This window comes from Pseudophryne corroboree, chromosome 10, assembly GCF_028390025.1.
Source record: "Pseudophryne corroboree isolate aPseCor3 chromosome 10, aPseCor3.hap2, whole genome shotgun sequence".
In the NCBI taxonomy this organism is placed as follows: domain Eukaryota; kingdom Metazoa; phylum Chordata; class Amphibia; order Anura; family Myobatrachidae; genus Pseudophryne; species Pseudophryne corroboree.
In genome coordinates, this window is record NC_086453.1 from 378365753 (window position 1) to 378383101 (window position 17349).

At 48.2% G+C, this 17349-nt stretch overlaps 1 protein-coding gene across 1 annotated transcript in view; it reads left to right on the plus strand.

Annotated features, from left to right (window-relative positions):
- LOC134965400 (uncharacterized) overlaps nucleotides 1-17349 on the plus strand; it is a 72975-nt gene that overhangs the window by 20901 nt on the left and 34725 nt on the right. The window contains exon 8 of the mRNA XM_063941861.1: nucleotides 13095-13240. Coding sequence (XP_063797931.1) covers nucleotides 13095-13240 — 146 coding nt within the window. The remainder of the gene's footprint in view (nucleotides 1-13094; nucleotides 13241-17349) is intronic.

The following is a 17349-nucleotide window of genomic DNA, read 5'->3' on the forward strand; positions in this document are numbered from 1 at the left end:
AGTAACTGGTCAGTATTTCCCCCACGTCTGATGTCTATTGCTGTATACTGTGTAACGTCCCCTCTATACTACCTACCAGCTACTGTATGTAGCCCTGCGTATGGCGGAGTAACTGGTCAGTATTTCCCCCCATGTCTGATGACTATTGCTGTTTACTGTGTAACATTCCCTGTATCCTACCTACCAGCTACTGTATGTAGCCCTGCGTATGGCGGAGTAACTGGTCAGTATTTCCCCCCACGTCTGATGACTATTGCTGTATACTGTGTAACGTCCCTGTATCCTACCTACCAGCTACTGTATGTAGCCCTGCGTATGGCGGAGTAACTGGTCAGTATTTCCCCCACGTCTGATGTCTATTGCTGTATACTGTGTAACGTTCCCTGTATACTACCTACCAGCTACTGTATGTAGCCCTGCGCATGGTGGAGTAACTGGTCAGTATTTCCTCCACGTCTGATGACTATTGCTGTATACTGTGTAACGTTCCCTGTATACTACCTACCAGCTACTGTATGTAGCCCTGCGTATGGTGGAGTAACTGGTCAGTATTTCCTCCCACGTCTGATGTCTATTGCTGTATACTGTGTAACGTTCCCTGTATCCTACCTACCAGCTACTGTATGTAGCCCTGCGTATGGCGGAGTTACTGGTCAGTATTTCCCCCACGTCAGATGCCTATTGCTGTATACTGTGTAACATTCCCTGTATCCTACCTACCAGCTACTGTATGTAGCCCTGCGTATGGCGGAGTAACTGGTCAGTATTTTCCCCCACGTCTGATGCCTATTGCTGTATACTGTGTAACGTCCCCTCTATACTACCTACCAGCTACTGTATGTAGCCCTGCGTATGGCGGAGTAACTGGTCAGTATTTCCTCCCACGTCTGATGACTATTGCTGTATACTGTGTAACGTCCCTGTATACTACCTACCAGCTACTGTATGTAGCCCTGCGTATGGCGGAGTAACTGGTCAGTATTTCCCCCACGTCTGATGACTATTGCTGTATAGTGTGTAACGTTCCCTGTATCCTACCTACCAGCTACTGTATGTAGCCCTGCGTATGGGGGAGTAACTGGTCAGTATTTCCCCCACGTCTGATGACTATTGCTGTATAGTGTGTAACGTTCCCTGTATCCTACCTACCAGCTACTGTATGTAGCCCTGCGTATGGCGGAGTAACTGGTCAGTATTTCCCCCACGTCTGATGTCTATTGCTGTATACTGTGTAACGTTCCCTGTATACTACCTACCAGCTACTGTATGTAGCCCTGCGTATGGGGGAGTAACTGGTCAGTATTTCCCCCACGTCTGATGTCTATTGCTGTATACTGTGTAACGTTCCCTGTATACTACCTACCAGCTACTGTATGTAGCCCTGCGTATGGGGGAGTAACTGGTCAGTATTTCCCCCACGTCTGATGTCTATTGCTGTAAACTGTGTAACGGCCCCTCTATACTACCTACCAGCTACTGTATGTAGCCCTGCGTATGGCGGAGTAACTGGTCAGTATTTCCCCCCACGTCTGATGTCTATTGCTGTATACTGTGTAACGTACCCTGTATACTACCTACCAGCTACTGTATGTAACTGGTCAGTATTTCCTCCACGTCTGATGACTATTGCTGTATACTGTGTAACGTTCCCTGTATACTACCTACCAGCTACTGTATGTAGCCCTGCATATGGCGGAGTAACTGGTCAGTATTTCCCACCCACGTCTGATGTCTATTGCTGTATACTGTGTAACGTTCCCTGTATACTACCTACCAGGTACTGTATGTAGCCCTGCGTATGGCGGAGTAACTGGTCAGTATTTCCCCCCACGTCTGATGACTATTGCTGTATAGTGTGTAACGTTCCCTGTATACTACCTACCAGCTACTGTATGTAGCCCTGCGTATGGCGGAGTAACTCGTCAGCATTTCTCCCCACGTCTGATGTCTATTGCTGTATAGTGTGTAACGTCCCCTCTATACTACCTACCAGCTACTGTATGTAGCCCTGCGTATGGCGGAGTAACTGGTCAGTATTTCCCCCACGTCTGATGACTATTGCTGTATACTGTGTAACGTTCCCTGTATACTACCTACCAGCTACTGTATGTAGCCCTGCGTATGGCGGAGTAACTGGTCAGTATTTCCCCCCACGACTGATGACTATTGCTGTATAGTGTGTAACGTTCCCTGTATACTACCTACCAGCTACTGTATGTAGCCCTGCGTATGGTGGAGTAACTGGTCAGTATTTCCCCCACGTCTGATGACTATTGCTGTATACTGTGTAACGTTCCCTGTATACTACCTACCAGCTACTGTATGTAGCCCTGCGTATGGCGGAGTAACTGGTCAGTATTTCCTCCACGTCTGATGACTATTGCTGTATACTGTGTAACGTTCCCTGTATACTACCTACCAGCTACTGTATGTAGCCCTGCGTATGGTGGAGTAACTGGTCAGTATTTCCTCCCACGTCTGATGTCTATTGCTTTATACTGTGTAACGTTCCCTGTATACTACCTACCAGCTACTGTATGTAGCCCTGCGTATGGCGGAGTAACTGGTCAGTATTTCCTCCACGTCTGATGACTATTGCTGTATACTGTGTAACGTTCCCTGTATACTACCTACCAGCTACTGTATGTAGCCCTGCGTATGGCGGAGTAACTGGTCAGTATTTCCCACCCACGTCTGATGACTATTGCTGTATACTGTGTAACGTTCCCTGTATACTACCTACCAGCTACTGTATGTAGCCCTGCGTATGGCGGAGTAACTGGTCAGTATTTCCTCCCACGTCTGATGTCTATTGCTGTATACTGTGTAACGTTCCCTGTATACTACCTACCAGCTACTGTATGTAGCCCTGCGTATGGCAGAGTAACTGGTCAGTATTTCCTCCACGTCTGATGACTATTGCTGTATACTGTGTAACGTCCCCTCTATACTACCTACCAGCTACTGTATGTAGCCCTGCGTATGGCGGAGTAACTGGTCAGTATTTCCCCCACGTCTGATGACTATTGCTGTATACTGTGTAACGTTCCCTGTATACTACCTACCAGCTACTGTATGTAGCCCTGCGTATGGCGGAGTAACTGGTCAGTATTTTCTCCCACGTCTGATGACTATTGCTGTATACTGTGTAACGTTCCCTGTATACTACCTACCAGCTACTGTATGTAGCCCTGCGTATGGCGGAGTAACTGGTCAGTATTTCCTCCCACGTCTGATGACTATTGCTGTATACTGTGTAACGTTCCCTGTATACTACCTACCAGCTACTGTATGTAGCCCTGCGTATGGCGGAGTAACTGGTCAGTATTTCCCCCACGTCTGATGTCTATTGCTGTATAGTGTGTAACGTTCCCTGTATACTACCTACCAGCTACTGTATGTAGCCCTGCGTATGGCGGAGTAACTGGTCAGTATTTCCTCCCACGTCTGATGACTATTGCTGTATACTGTGTAACGTTCCCTGTATACTACCTACCAGCTACTGTATGTAGCCCTGCGTATGGCGGAGTAACTGGTCAGTATTTCCCCCACGTCTGATGTCTATTGCTGTATACTGTGTAACGTCCCCTCTATACTACCTACCAGCTACTGTATGTAGCCCTGCGTATGGCGGAGTAACTGGTCAGTATTTCCCCCCATGTCTGATGACTATTGCTGTTTACTGTGTAACATTCCCTGTATCCTACCTACCAGCTACTGTATGTAGCCCTGCGTATGGCGGAGTAACTGGTCAGTATTTCCCCCCACGTCTGATGACTATTGCTGTATACTGTGTAACGTCCCTGTGTCCTACCTACCAGCTACTGTATGTAGCCCTGCGTATGGCGGAGTAACTGGTCAGTATTTCCCCCACGTCTGATGTCTATTGCTGTATACTGTGTAACGTTCCCTGTATACTACCTACCAGCTACTGTATGTAGCCCTGCGCATGGTGGAGTAACTGGTCAGTATTTCCCCCACGTCTGATGACTATTGCTGTATACTGTGTAACGTTCCCTGTATACTACCTACCAGCTACTGTATGTAGCCCTGCGTATGGTGGAGTAACTGGTCAGTATTTCCTCCCACGTCTGATGTCTATTGCTGTATACTGTGTAACGTTCCCTGTATCCTACCTACCAGCTACTGTATGTAGCCCTGCGTATGGCGGAGTAACTGGTCAGTATTTCCCCCACGTCAGATGCCTATTGCTGTATACTGTGTAACATTCCCTGTATCCTACCTACCAGCTACTGTATGTAGCCCTGCGTATGGCGGAGTAACTGGTCAGTATTTTCCCCCACGTCTGATGCCTATTGCTGTATACTGTGTAACGTCCCCTCTATACTACCTACCAGCTACTGTATGTAGCCCTGCGTATGGCGGAGTAACTGGTCAGTATTTCCTCCCACGTCTGATGACTATTGCTGTATACTGTGTAACGTCCCTGTATACTACCTACCAGCTACTGTATGTAGCCCTGCGTATGGCGGAGTAACTGGTCAGTATTTCCCCCACGTCTGATGACTATTGCTGTATAGTGTGTAACGTTCCCTGTATCCTACCTACCAGCTACTGTATGTAGCCCTGCGTATGGGGGAGTAACTGGTCAGTATTTCCCCCACGTCTGATGACTATTGCTGTATAGTGTGTAACGTTCCCTGTATCCTACCTACCAGCTACTGTATGTAGCCCTGCGTATGGCGGAGTAACTGGTCAGTATTTCCCCCACGTCTGATGTCTATTGCTGTATACTGTGTAACGTTCCCTGTATACTACCTACCAGCTACTGTATGTAGCCCTGCGTATGGGGGAGTAACTGGTCAGTATTTCCCCCACGTCTGATGTCTATTGCTGTATACTGTGTAACGTTCCCTGTATACTACCTACCAGCTACTGTATGTAGCCCTGCGTATGGGGGAGTAACTGGTCAGTATTTCCCCCACGTCTGATGTCTATTGCTGTAAACTGTGTAACGGCCCCTCTATACTACCTACCAGCTACTGTATGTAGCCCTGCGTATGGCGGAGTAACTGGTCAGTATTTCCCCCCACGTCTGATGTCTATTGCTGTATACTGTGTAACGTACCCTGTATACTACCTACCAGCTACTGTATGTAACTGGTCAGTATTTCCTCCACGTCTGATGACTATTGCTGTATACTGTGTAACGTTCCCTGTATACTACCTACCAGCTACTGTATGTAGCCCTGCATATGGCGGAGTAACTGGTCAGTATTTCCCACCCACGTCTGATGTCTATTGCTGTATACTGTGTAACGTTCCCTGTATACTACCTACCAGGTACTGTATGTAGCCCTGCGTATGGCGGAGTAACTGGTCAGTATTTCCCCCCACGTCTGATGACTATTGCTGTATAGTGTGTAACGTTCCCTGTATACTACCTACCAGCTACTGTATGTAGCCCTGCGTATGGCGGAGTAACTCGTCAGCATTTCTCCCCACGTCTGATGTCTATTGCTGTATAGTGTGTAACGTCCCCTCTATACTACCTACCAGCTACTGTATGTAGCCCTGCGTATGGCGGAGTAACTGGTCAGTATTTCCCCCACGTCTGATGACTATTGCTGTATACTGTGTAACGTTCCCTGTATACTACCTACCAGCTACTGTATGTAGCCCTGCGTATGGCGGAGTAACTGGTCAGTATTTCCCCCCACGACTGATGACTATTGCTGTATAGTGTGTAACGTTCCCTGTATACTACCTACCAGCTACTGTATGTAGCCCTGCGTATGGTGGAGTAACTGGTCAGTATTTCCCCCACGTCTGATGACTATTGCTGTATACTGTGTAACGTTCCCTGTATACTACCTACCAGCTACTGTATGTAGCCCTGCGTATGGCGGAGTAACTGGTCAGTATTTCCTCCACGTCTGATGACTATTGCTGTATACTGTGTAACGTTCCCTGTATACTACCTACCAGCTACTGTATGTAGCCCTGCGTATGGTGGAGTAACTGGTCAGTATTTCCTCCCACGTCTGATGTCTATTGCTTTATACTGTGTAACGTTCCCTGTATACTACCTACCAGCTACTGTATGTAGCCCTGCGTATGGCGGAGTAACTGGTCAGTATTTCCTCCACGTCTGATGACTATTGCTGTATACTGTGTAACGTTCCCTGTATACTACCTACCAGCTACTGTATGTAGCCCTGCGTATGGCGGAGTAACTGGTCAGTATTTCCCACCCACGTCTGATGACTATTGCTGTATACTGTGTAACGTTCCCTGTATACTACCTACCAGCTACTGTATGTAGCCCTGCGTATGGCGGAGTAACTGGTCAGTATTTCCTCCCACGTCTGATGTCTATTGCTGTATACTGTGTAACGTTCCCTGTATACTACCTACCAGCTACTGTATGTAGCCCTGCGTATGGCAGAGTAACTGGTCAGTATTTCCTCCACGTCTGATGACTATTGCTGTATACTGTGTAACGTCCCCTCTATACTACCTACCAGCTACTGTATGTAGCCCTGCGTATGGCGGAGTAACTGGTCAGTATTTCCCCCACGTCTGATGACTATTGCTGTATACTGTGTAACGTTCCCTGTATACTACCTACCAGCTACTGTATGTAGCCCTGCGTATGGCGGAGTAACTGGTCAGTATTTTCTCCCACGTCTGATGACTATTGCTGTATACTGTGTAACGTTCCCTGTATACTACCTACCAGCTACTGTATGTAGCCCTGCGTATGGCGGAGTAACTGGTCAGTATTTCCTCCCACGTCTGATGACTATTGCTGTATACTGTGTAACGTTCCCTGTATACTACCTACCAGCTACTGTATGTAGCCCTGCGTATGGCGGAGTAACTGGTCAGTATTTCCCCCACGTCTGATGTCTATTGCTGTATAGTGTGTAACGTTCCCTGTATACTACCTACCAGCTACTGTATGTAGCCCTGCGTATGGCGGAGTAACTGGTCAGTATTTCCTCCCACGTCTGATGACTATTGCTGTATACTGTGTAACGTTCCCTGTATACTACCTACCAGCTACTGTATGTAGCCCTGCGTATGGCGGAGTAACTGGTCAGTATTTCCCCCACGTCTGATGTCTATTGCTGTATACTGTGTAACGTCCCCTCTATACTACCTACCAGCTACTGTATGTAGCCCTGCGTATGGCGGAGTAACTGGTCAGTATTTCCCCCCATGTCTGATGACTATTGCTGTTTACTGTGTAACATTCCCTGTATCCTACCTACCAGCTACTGTATGTAGCCCTGCGTATGGCGGAGTAACTGGTCAGTATTTCCCCCCACGTCTGATGACTATTGCTGTATACTGTGTAACGTCCCTGTATCCTACCTACCAGCTACTGTATGTAGCCCTGCGTATGGCGGAGTAACTGGTCAGTATTTCCCCCACGTCTGATGTCTATTGCTGTATACTGTGTAACGTTCCCTGTATACTACCTACCAGCTACTGTATGTAGCCCTGCGCATGGTGGAGTAACTGGTCAGTATTTCCCCCACGTCTGATGACTATTGCTGTATACTGTGTAACGTTCCCTGTATACTACCTACCAGCTACTGTATGTAGCCCTGCGTATGGTGGAGTAACTGGTCAGTATTTCCTCCCACGTCTGATGTCTATTGCTGTATACTGTGTAACGTTCCCTGTATCCTACCTACCAGCTACTGTATGTAGCCCTGCGTATGGCGGAGTAACTGGTCAGTATTTCCCCCACGTCAGATGCCTATTGCTGTATACTGTGTAACATTCCCTGTATCCTACCTACCAGCTACTGTATGTAGCCCTGCGTATGGCGGAGTAACTGGTCAGTATTTTCCCCCACGTCTGATGCCTATTGCTGTATACTGTGTAACGTCCCCTCTATACTACCTACCAGCTACTGTATGTAGCCCTGCGTATGGCGGAGTAACTGGTCAGTATTTCCTCCCACGTCTGATGACTATTGCTGTATACTGTGTAACGTCCCTGTATACTACCTACCAGCTACTGTATGTAGCCCTGCGTATGGCGGAGTAACTGGTCAGTATTTCCCCCACGTCTGATGACTATTGCTGTATAGTGTGTAACGTTCCCTGTATCCTACCTACCAGCTACTGTATGTAGCCCTGCGTATGGGGGAGTAACTGGTCAGTATTTCCCCCACGTCTGATGACTATTGCTGTATAGTGTGTAACGTTCCCTGTATCCTACCTACCAGCTACTGTATGTAGCCCTGCGTATGGCGGAGTAACTGGTCAGTATTTCCCCCACGTCTGATGTCTATTGCTGTATACTGTGTAACGTTCCCTGTATACTACCTACCAGCTACTGTATGTAGCCCTGCGTATGGGGGAGTAACTGGTCAGTATTTCCCCCCACGTCTGATGTCTATTGCTGTAAACTGTGTAACGGCCCCTCTATACTACCTACCAGCTACTGTATGTAGCCCTGCATATGGCGGAGTAACTGGTCAGTATTTCCCCCCACGTCTGATGTCTATTGCTGTATACTGTGTAACGTACCCTGTATACTACCTACCAGCTACTGTATGTAGCCCTGCGTATGGCGGAGTAACTGGTCAGTATTTCCTCCACGTCTGATGACTATTGCTGTATACTGTGTAACGTTCCCTGTATACTACCTACCAGCTACTGTATGTAGCCCTGCGTATGGCAGAGTAACTGGTCAGTATTTCCCACCCACGTCTGATGTCTATTGCTGTATACTGTGTAACGTTCCCTGTATACTACCTACCAGCTACTGTATGTAGCCCTGCGTATGGCGGAGTAACTGGTCAGTATTTCCCCCCACGTCTGATGACTATTGCTGTATAGTGTGTAACGTTCCCTGTATACTACCTACCAGCTACTGTATGTAGCCCTGCGTATGGCGGAGTAACTCGTCAGCATTTCTCCCCACGTCTGATGTCTATTGCTGTATAGTGTGTAACGTCCCCTCTATACTACCTACCAGCTACTGTATGTAGCGCTGCGTATGGCGGAGTAACTGGTCAGTATTTCCCCCCACGTCTGATGACTATTGCTGTATAGTGTGTAACGTTCCCTGTATACTACCTACCAGGTACTGTATGTAGCCCTGCGTATGGTGGAGTAACTGGTCAGTATTTCCCCCACGTCTGATGACTATTGCTGTATACTGTGTAACGTTCCCTGTATACTACCTACCAGCTACTGTATGTAGCCCTGCGTATGGCGGAGTAACTCGTCAGCATTTCTCCCCACGTCTGATGTCTATTGCTGTATACTGTGTAACGTTCTCTTTATTCTTGCTAACACTTACAGTGGTAGTGGCTCAATCATTCTGGAAGCACATATCAGGTGCATGTAAAGGGAGAGGTCACAGTAAACAGAGAAGGGGGTGCTTTCCCCCCTTGTTCCCACCTGAACTCCAACTACAATTGTAACAATATTTGAATACTATTTGGTAATAGAATGTCAGAGATATTTATTACATTTATTTGCAAATACGTGATTAGCTGCCGAGCCCCTTCATGGCTTCTCTGGGTAAATGGAACCTGCAAACATTCTGCTGCGGTCCTTTGTCACAGTAACTCAGAAATGTCATTCATGTTGGTAAAGTAAATGTATAAATCAGCTTCTTTTGTGTATGTCGGGCGTTGCAGTTTCTGCACGCTAAATATTGCTGTGAGGTGTACTTTGTGTATTGTGACTTGCGTAGTTGGGGTGTCATTCCGAGTTGATAGCTCGCTAGCAGTTTTTAGCAGCCGTGCAAGCGCTATGCCGCCGCCCTCTGGTAGTGTATTTTAGCTTAGCAGAAGTGCGAACGAATGCATCGCAGAATGGCTACAAAAAATATTGTGCAGTTTCAGAGCAGCTTCAGACCTACTCAGCGCTTGTGATCACTTCAGACCATTCAGTTCCAGACTTGACTTTACAAACACGCCCCGCGTTCGCCCAGCCACGCCTGCGTTTTTCCTGGCACGCCTGCGTTTTTCCTGGCACGCCTGCCTTTTTCCTGGCACGCCTGCGTTTTTCCTGGCACGCCTGCCTTTTTCCTGGCACGCCTGCGTTTTTTCGAACACTCCCTGAAAACGGTCAGTTGCCACCCAGAAACACCCACTTCATGTCAATCACTCTGCGGCCAGCAGTGCGACTGAAAAGCTTCACTAGACCTTGTGTGAAAGTATATCGCCCGTTGTGAAATTACATCGTGCGTGCGCACTGCGCTGTATACACATGCGCAGAAGTGCCGTTTTTTAAATTAACCGCAGCAAACATTTTCAGCTAGCGATCAACTCGGTATGACCCTCATTGTTTCACATTGCTTCTGTAACTGCATACCATAAAGGTACACTGTAGCTCCGTAGGACTGGACTCTGAGCCGGATGATATAGTCACACAGACGCACGATGTCTATTCCTCTGCACATACTGTACGTCCGAGTGGCACCGTATATGCACTGAGTTGCAGTACTGATCTGGGCCGATGGTAACAGTAATGTAAGGGGACAGGGACTAGGAGGTAACAGGGGTGGCTGGGTGGTGAAAAGGCACATGGAGGGTTCTACAGACGCTGACCATCTCAGGCCTTGCTCATGCAGACCCTCAGTTGTGCACCAGGGAAGGACTTTGTAGCGGCATTATTGATCCACCAGCACCTGTGCGTCCAGGACGGGTCACCCTCCGATTCCCAGAAGGATTCTCACTCCTATGATTCCTCTCTCACAGTTTGATGTTTTCCTTTCATAGAACACCAATGAAATATCGTTTTATATTGTACGACTTTCACAGGCTGCGGTCTCAGCGGTGTTCATGGGCGTTTAACAGAGGAGCGTGTAATATTTTCCTGCTAGCACGCTCTGCAACGTCTGCCCATTAGCTAATCAGGAAGACAGGATATACTCCGCATGTACACAGAGTTACTGAATGACCTCTCCACGCGCTCTGTGTGACCCATGGTATATACACTGACTGTAATGGGTGTGGTACGCAAGGTCGACGGTGTCTAGGTCCACAGTAAGTAGGTTGATACAGTTTCTAGGTCAACAGGGACTCTGGGTCGTCATGTACTAGGTCGACATAACGGAAGAGCGACATGAGTTTTTGCACTTTTTTTGGTGTCAATCTCTCCGTACAATGACCGGTATACCCAATTAGAGCACCGTGTCGTGGCTACCACTGCGCTCGGCACCGGGTACTGTTCCCAATTGTAGTCCACGTAGATCGTAAGTATGAAAAGGTTAAAAAAATGAATTATTTAAAAAAAAAACTCATGTCGACCTACAGATGGGTCCACAGTTATCTTTGCTAGTTTGCTGTGCCTAGGCACACCATGGCTTATTAGCAGGGCCGGCTCCGGGGTTTTGAGCGCCCCGGGCAGGCGATGGGGGCATGGCTTCATACAGGGGGCGTTGTGCGGTGCGCGATGACGTCATCGCGCACCGCACAGCAAAGGTCCTCTCCACGAAGGGGAACTAGACGCTACGCGTCTAGTTACATTCGCGGCGGGGGACAGCAGCGGGGGGCGCACGGCACATCAGCAGCGGATCTTGCCGTGGTGCGGCGCCCTCCGGATGGCGCCGGCGCCCTCCGGAAGGCGGCGCCCCGGGCAAAAGTCCTGCTTGCCCGTGGCAAGATCCGCTCCTGCTTATTAGCATAAACTCTTCATCTGTTGTTCTCAGCTGCAATACAATACAGAGAACATTACAGCAGGGGATTAAGTCCGATTGGCCAGTCTCAGTTAATCCTATTAAAGGTCAAGATAAACATGGACCCATCTGTACATGTCGACCTAAAGTCCCTGTCGACAGGGCCATCTTTACATATAGGCTCAATGGTCACTTGCCCAAGGGCCCCAAGAGTATAGGGGCCCCAGGCCGACAGCTGAGGGTCCCCTCTTTCCAGGGGTACCAGATTTAAAAAAAAAAATCGTCCCTGGGGAAACAGAGAAATCCGACTTCAAAGCAGTGGTCCCCATCCCAGCCTGTTAATTGCTCTTCCCAGCCAGATATCTCAGGTTCTGTCTAACCTAGAGTTTTTCTGAGGGTATACTCTCAAAGCTGGAACTCTCCCCTTTCAGTATACATTGGCAGCTTGTCTCTACTATGCCCAGAACCGGATATATCAGCCTCCCAGCAGCTGGTCCCTGCTCCAGCTCCACACGCCTGGTATGCACGTTTATATTTTGATTGGTGGATTGCTCTGGCTCCTGAGCTCTGATCCATAAGTCCCCAGAACCTCCTGACAGGTGTCCTCAGTACCTCCTGACAGGTGTCCCCAGTACCTCCTGACAGGTGTCCTCAGTACCTCCTGACAGGTGTCCTCAGTACCTCCTGATAGGTGTCCCCAGTACCTCCTGACAGGAGGGACTCTCTATTTATGTATCCCATTTAAAGCTAATAATTCTATATCCAGGTACTGGAGATATCTGCTATCAAGCAAGCTGCCCTCCCACCAGAAAATGATGAATATTAAGCCCACTCCACTATCCACCCCTCCCCTGCGTATTAAACACCCCCTACCACCCTGGAAGTCATGTACCAGGGTCCCTTCATTCAGCCCAATGTCTCCTTCTACAGTTTAGTGTTCTCCATCCCGCCCCATCTCCCTCCATCTGTGCAGTAAAGGAGTAATTAATTAGCGCGACGTACTTTCACAACAGCCGATGTAGTTTCCCACAGGGTCTAGTGAAGCTTTTCAGCCGCACTGCTGGCCGCAGAGTGATTGACAGGAAGAGGGCATTTCTGGGTGTCACCTGACCGTTTTCAGGGAGTGTTCGGAAAAATGCAGGCGTGCCAGGAAAAACGCAGGCGTGGCTGGGCGAACGCTGGGTGGGTGTGTGACATCAAATCCGGAACTGAACAGTCTGAAGTGATCGCAAGCGCTGAGTAGGTTTTGAGCTACTCTGAAACTGCACAAAAAAAATTTGTAGCCGCTCTGCGATCCTTTCGTTCGCACTTTTGCTAAAATACACTCCCAGTGGGAGGCGGCAAAGCGTTTGCACGGCTGCAAAAAACAGCTAGCGAGAGATCAACTCGGAATGACCCCCTACATGAGTACAGGGCAATTGTGTTATCTAATGGTGGAGGGATTTTTCTGTTTCTCTTCCTTTGGAATCTTTTCCAAGGTGCTCGGAGCTGCGTGTGCCGGGGGGTAAAACGCTCCTTTCAGGAGTCAGATGGATCCTGCATCTGCCAGGCTGGCTTTGTCTTTTATGATGACCGGGAAAAGCAGAGATCGGACAGCAATAGCTACCTAGACTGTCAGCCTCAGGTGCGAGAGCCTCCCTGTATATGTGTGTATATGTGTGTGTGTGTGTGATACTTGCCAACTGTCCCTGATTGTCGGGGAGACTCCAAGAGATAGTAGTGATCTCCCTGACTCCCTGAAGAGTCCAGATATCTCCCTGTATTGCCCCCTACCCCCATTACAGATGTGTCCTCATACATCCAGCCTCAATACGCCATGCAGCATCAGATGCCTCAGTGAGTGAACCGCTGGGTCCCGTGTAACTCTACTAATGTCAGGCGTCTTTTTTGCCGAAAATGTGACTTATTCAGAATGCTATTGTAGCTAAAACGCACGGGGAGACTGCGCTGATTAATGTGTATACGGAACAGAACTTGTACTGGAAAACAGCTGCGGCTGCTACATTGTAGCACAACATGTACAGATCAGAGACTCAGGGGCAGATTTACTAAGCCTGGTGAAGTGATAAAGTGGAAGGTGATAAAGTACCAGCCAATCAGCTCCTACAGTAACTGTCATTTTTTAAACCCATCCTGTAACATGGAAGTTAGGAGCTGATTGGTTGGCACTTTATCACCTTCCACTTTATCACTTCACCAGGCTTAATAAATCTGCCCCTCAGTCACACACAGTATACAGGTGTCATATATCACATTACTCAGCGCAGTCTCCTGGTGCGTCCTAGTCACATTGTGCTCCGTATACAGCCTCAGTCACACACAGTATACAGGTGTCATATATCACATTACTCAGCGCAGTCTCCTGGTGCATCCTAGTCACATTGTGCTCCATATACAGCCCCAGTCACACACAGTATACAGGTGTCATATATCACATTACTCAGCGCAGTCTCCTGGTGTGTCCTAGTCACATTGTACTCCGTATACAGCCTCAGTCACACACAGTATACAGGTGTCACATATCACAATACTCAGCGCAGTCTCCTGGTGCATCCTAGTCACATTGTGCTCCGTATACAGCCTCAGTCACACACAGTATACAGGTGTCATATATCACATTACTCAGCGCAGTCTCCAGGTGCGTCCTAGTCACATTGTGCTCCATATACAGCCCCAGTCACACACAGTATACAGGTGTCACATATCACAGTAGTCAGCGTAGTCTCCTGGTGCATCCTAGTCACATTGTGCTCCGTATACAGCCTCAGTCACACACAGTATACAGGTGTCATATATCACATTACTCAGCGCAGTCTCCTGGTGCGTCCTAGTCACATTGTGCTCTGTATACAGCCTCAGTCACACACAGTATACAGGTGTCATATATCACATTACTCAGCGCAGTCTCCTGGTGCGTCCTAGTTACACTGTACTCCGTATACAGCCTCAGTCACACACAGTATACAGGTGTCACATATCACATTACTCAGCGCAGTCTCCTGGTGCGTCCTAGTCACATTGTGCTCTGTATACAGCCTCAGTCACACAGTATACAGGTGTCACATATCACATTACTCAGCGCAGGCTCCTGGTGCGTCCTAGTCACATTGTGCTCCGTATACAGCCTCAGTCACACACAGTATACAGGTGTCATATATCACATTACTCAGCGCAGTCTCCTGGTGCATCCTAGTCACACTGTACTCCGTATACAGCCTCAGTCACACACAGTATACAGGTGTCATATATCACATTACTCAGCGCAGTCTCCTGGTGCATCCTAGTCACACTGTACTCCGTATACAGCCTCAGTCACACACAGTATACAGGTGTCATATATCATATTACTCAGCGCAGTCTCCTGGTGCGTCCTAGTCACATTGTGCTCCGTATACAGCCTCAGTCACACACAGTATACAGGTGTCATATATCACATTACTCAGCGCAGTCTCCTGGTGCGTCCTACTCACACTGTACTCCGTATACAGGCTCAGTCACACACAGTATACAGGTGTCATATATCACATTACTCAGCGCAGTCTCCTGGTGCGTCCTAGTCACATTGTGCTCCGTATACAGCCTCAGTCACACACAGTATACAGGTGTCATATATCAAATTACTCAGCGCAGTCTCCTGGTGTGTCCTAGTCACACTGTACTCCGTATACAGCCTCAGTCACACACAGTATACAGGTGTCACATATCACATTACTCAGCGCAGTCTCCTGGTGCATCCTAGTCACATTGTGCTCCGTATACAGCCTCAGTCACACACAGTATACAGGTGTCATATATCACATTACTCAGCGCAGTCTCCTGGTGCGTCCTAGTTACACTGTACTCTGTATACAGCCTCAGTCACACACACAGTATACAGGTGTCATATATCACATTACTCAGCACAGTCTCCTGGTGCATCCTAGTCACATTGTGCTCTGTATACAGCCTCAGTCACACACAGTATACAGGTGTCATATATCACATTACTCAGCGCAGTCTCCTGGTGCGTCCTAGTCACATTGTGCTCTGTATAAAGCCTCAGTCACACACAGTATACAGGTGTTATATATCACATTACTCAGCGCAGTCTCCTGGTGCATCCTAGGCACAGTGCTCCGTATAAAGCCTCAGTCACACACAGTATACAGGTGTCATAAATCACATTACTCAGTGCAGTCTCCTGGTGCGTCCTAGTCACATTGTGCTCCGTATACAGCCTCAGTCACACACAGTATACAGGTGTCATATATCACATTACTCAGCGCAGTCTCCTGGTGCGTCCTAGTCACATTGTGCTCCGAATACAGCCTCAGTCACACACAGTATACAGCTGTCATATATCACATTACTCAGCGCAGTCTCCTGGTGCGTCCTAGTCACATTGTGCTCCGTATACAGCCGCAGTCACACACAGTATACAGGTGTCATATATCACATTACTCAGCGCAGTCTCCTGGTGCGTCCTAGTCACATTGTGCTCTGTATACAGCCTCAGTCACACACAGTATACAGGTGTTATATATCACATTACTCAGCGCAGTCTCCTGGTGCGTCCTAGGCACATTGCTCCGTATACAGCCTCAGTCACACACAGTATACAGGTGTCATAAATCACATTACTCAGTGCAGTCTCCTGGTGCGTCCTAGTCACATTGTGCTCCGTATACAGCCTCAGTCACACACAGTATACAAGTGTCACATATCACATTACTCAGCGCAGTCTCCTGGTGCGTCCTAGTCACATTGTGCTCCGTATACAGCCTCAGTCACACACAGTATACATGAGTCACATATCACATTACTCAGCGCAGTCTCCTGGTGCGTCCTAGTCACATTGTGCTCCGTATACAGCCTCAGTCACACACAGTATACAGGTGTCACATATCACATTACTCAGCGCAGTCTCCTGGTGCGTCCTAGTTACACTGTGCTCTGTATACAGCCTCAGTCACACACAGTATACAGGTGTCATATATCACATTACTCAGCGCAGTCTCCTGGTGCGTCCTAGTCACATTGTGCTCCGAATACAGCCTCAGTCACACACAGTATACAGGTGTCACATATCACATTACTCAGCGCAGTCTCCTGGTGCGTCCTAGTCACATTGTGCTCCGTATACAGCCTCAGTCACACACAGTATACAGGAGTCACATATCACATTACTCAGTGCAGTCTCCTGGTGTGTCCTAGTCACATTGTGCTCCGTATACAGCCTCAGTCACACACAGTATACAGGTGTCATATATCACATTACTCAGCGCAGTCTCCTGGTGCATCCTAGTCACACTGTGCTCCGTATACAGCCTCAGTCACACACAGTATACAGGTGTCATACATCACATTACTCAGCGCAGGCTCCTGGTGCGTCCTAGTCACATTGTACTCCGTATACAGCTCAGTCACACACAGTATACAGGTGTCATATATCACATTACTCAGCGCAGTCTCCTGGTGCGTCCTAGTCACATTGTGCTCCGTATACAGCCTCAGTCACACACAGTATACAGGTGTCATATATCACATTACTCAGCGCAGTCTCCTGGTGCGTCCTAGTCACATTGTGCTCTGTATACAGCCTCAGTCACACACAGTATACAGGTGTCACATATCACATTACTCAGCGCAGTGTCCTGGTGCGTCCTAGCCACATTGTGCTCTGTATACAGCCTCAGTCACACACAGTATACAGGTGTCATATATCACATTACTCAGCGCAGTCTCCTGGTGCGT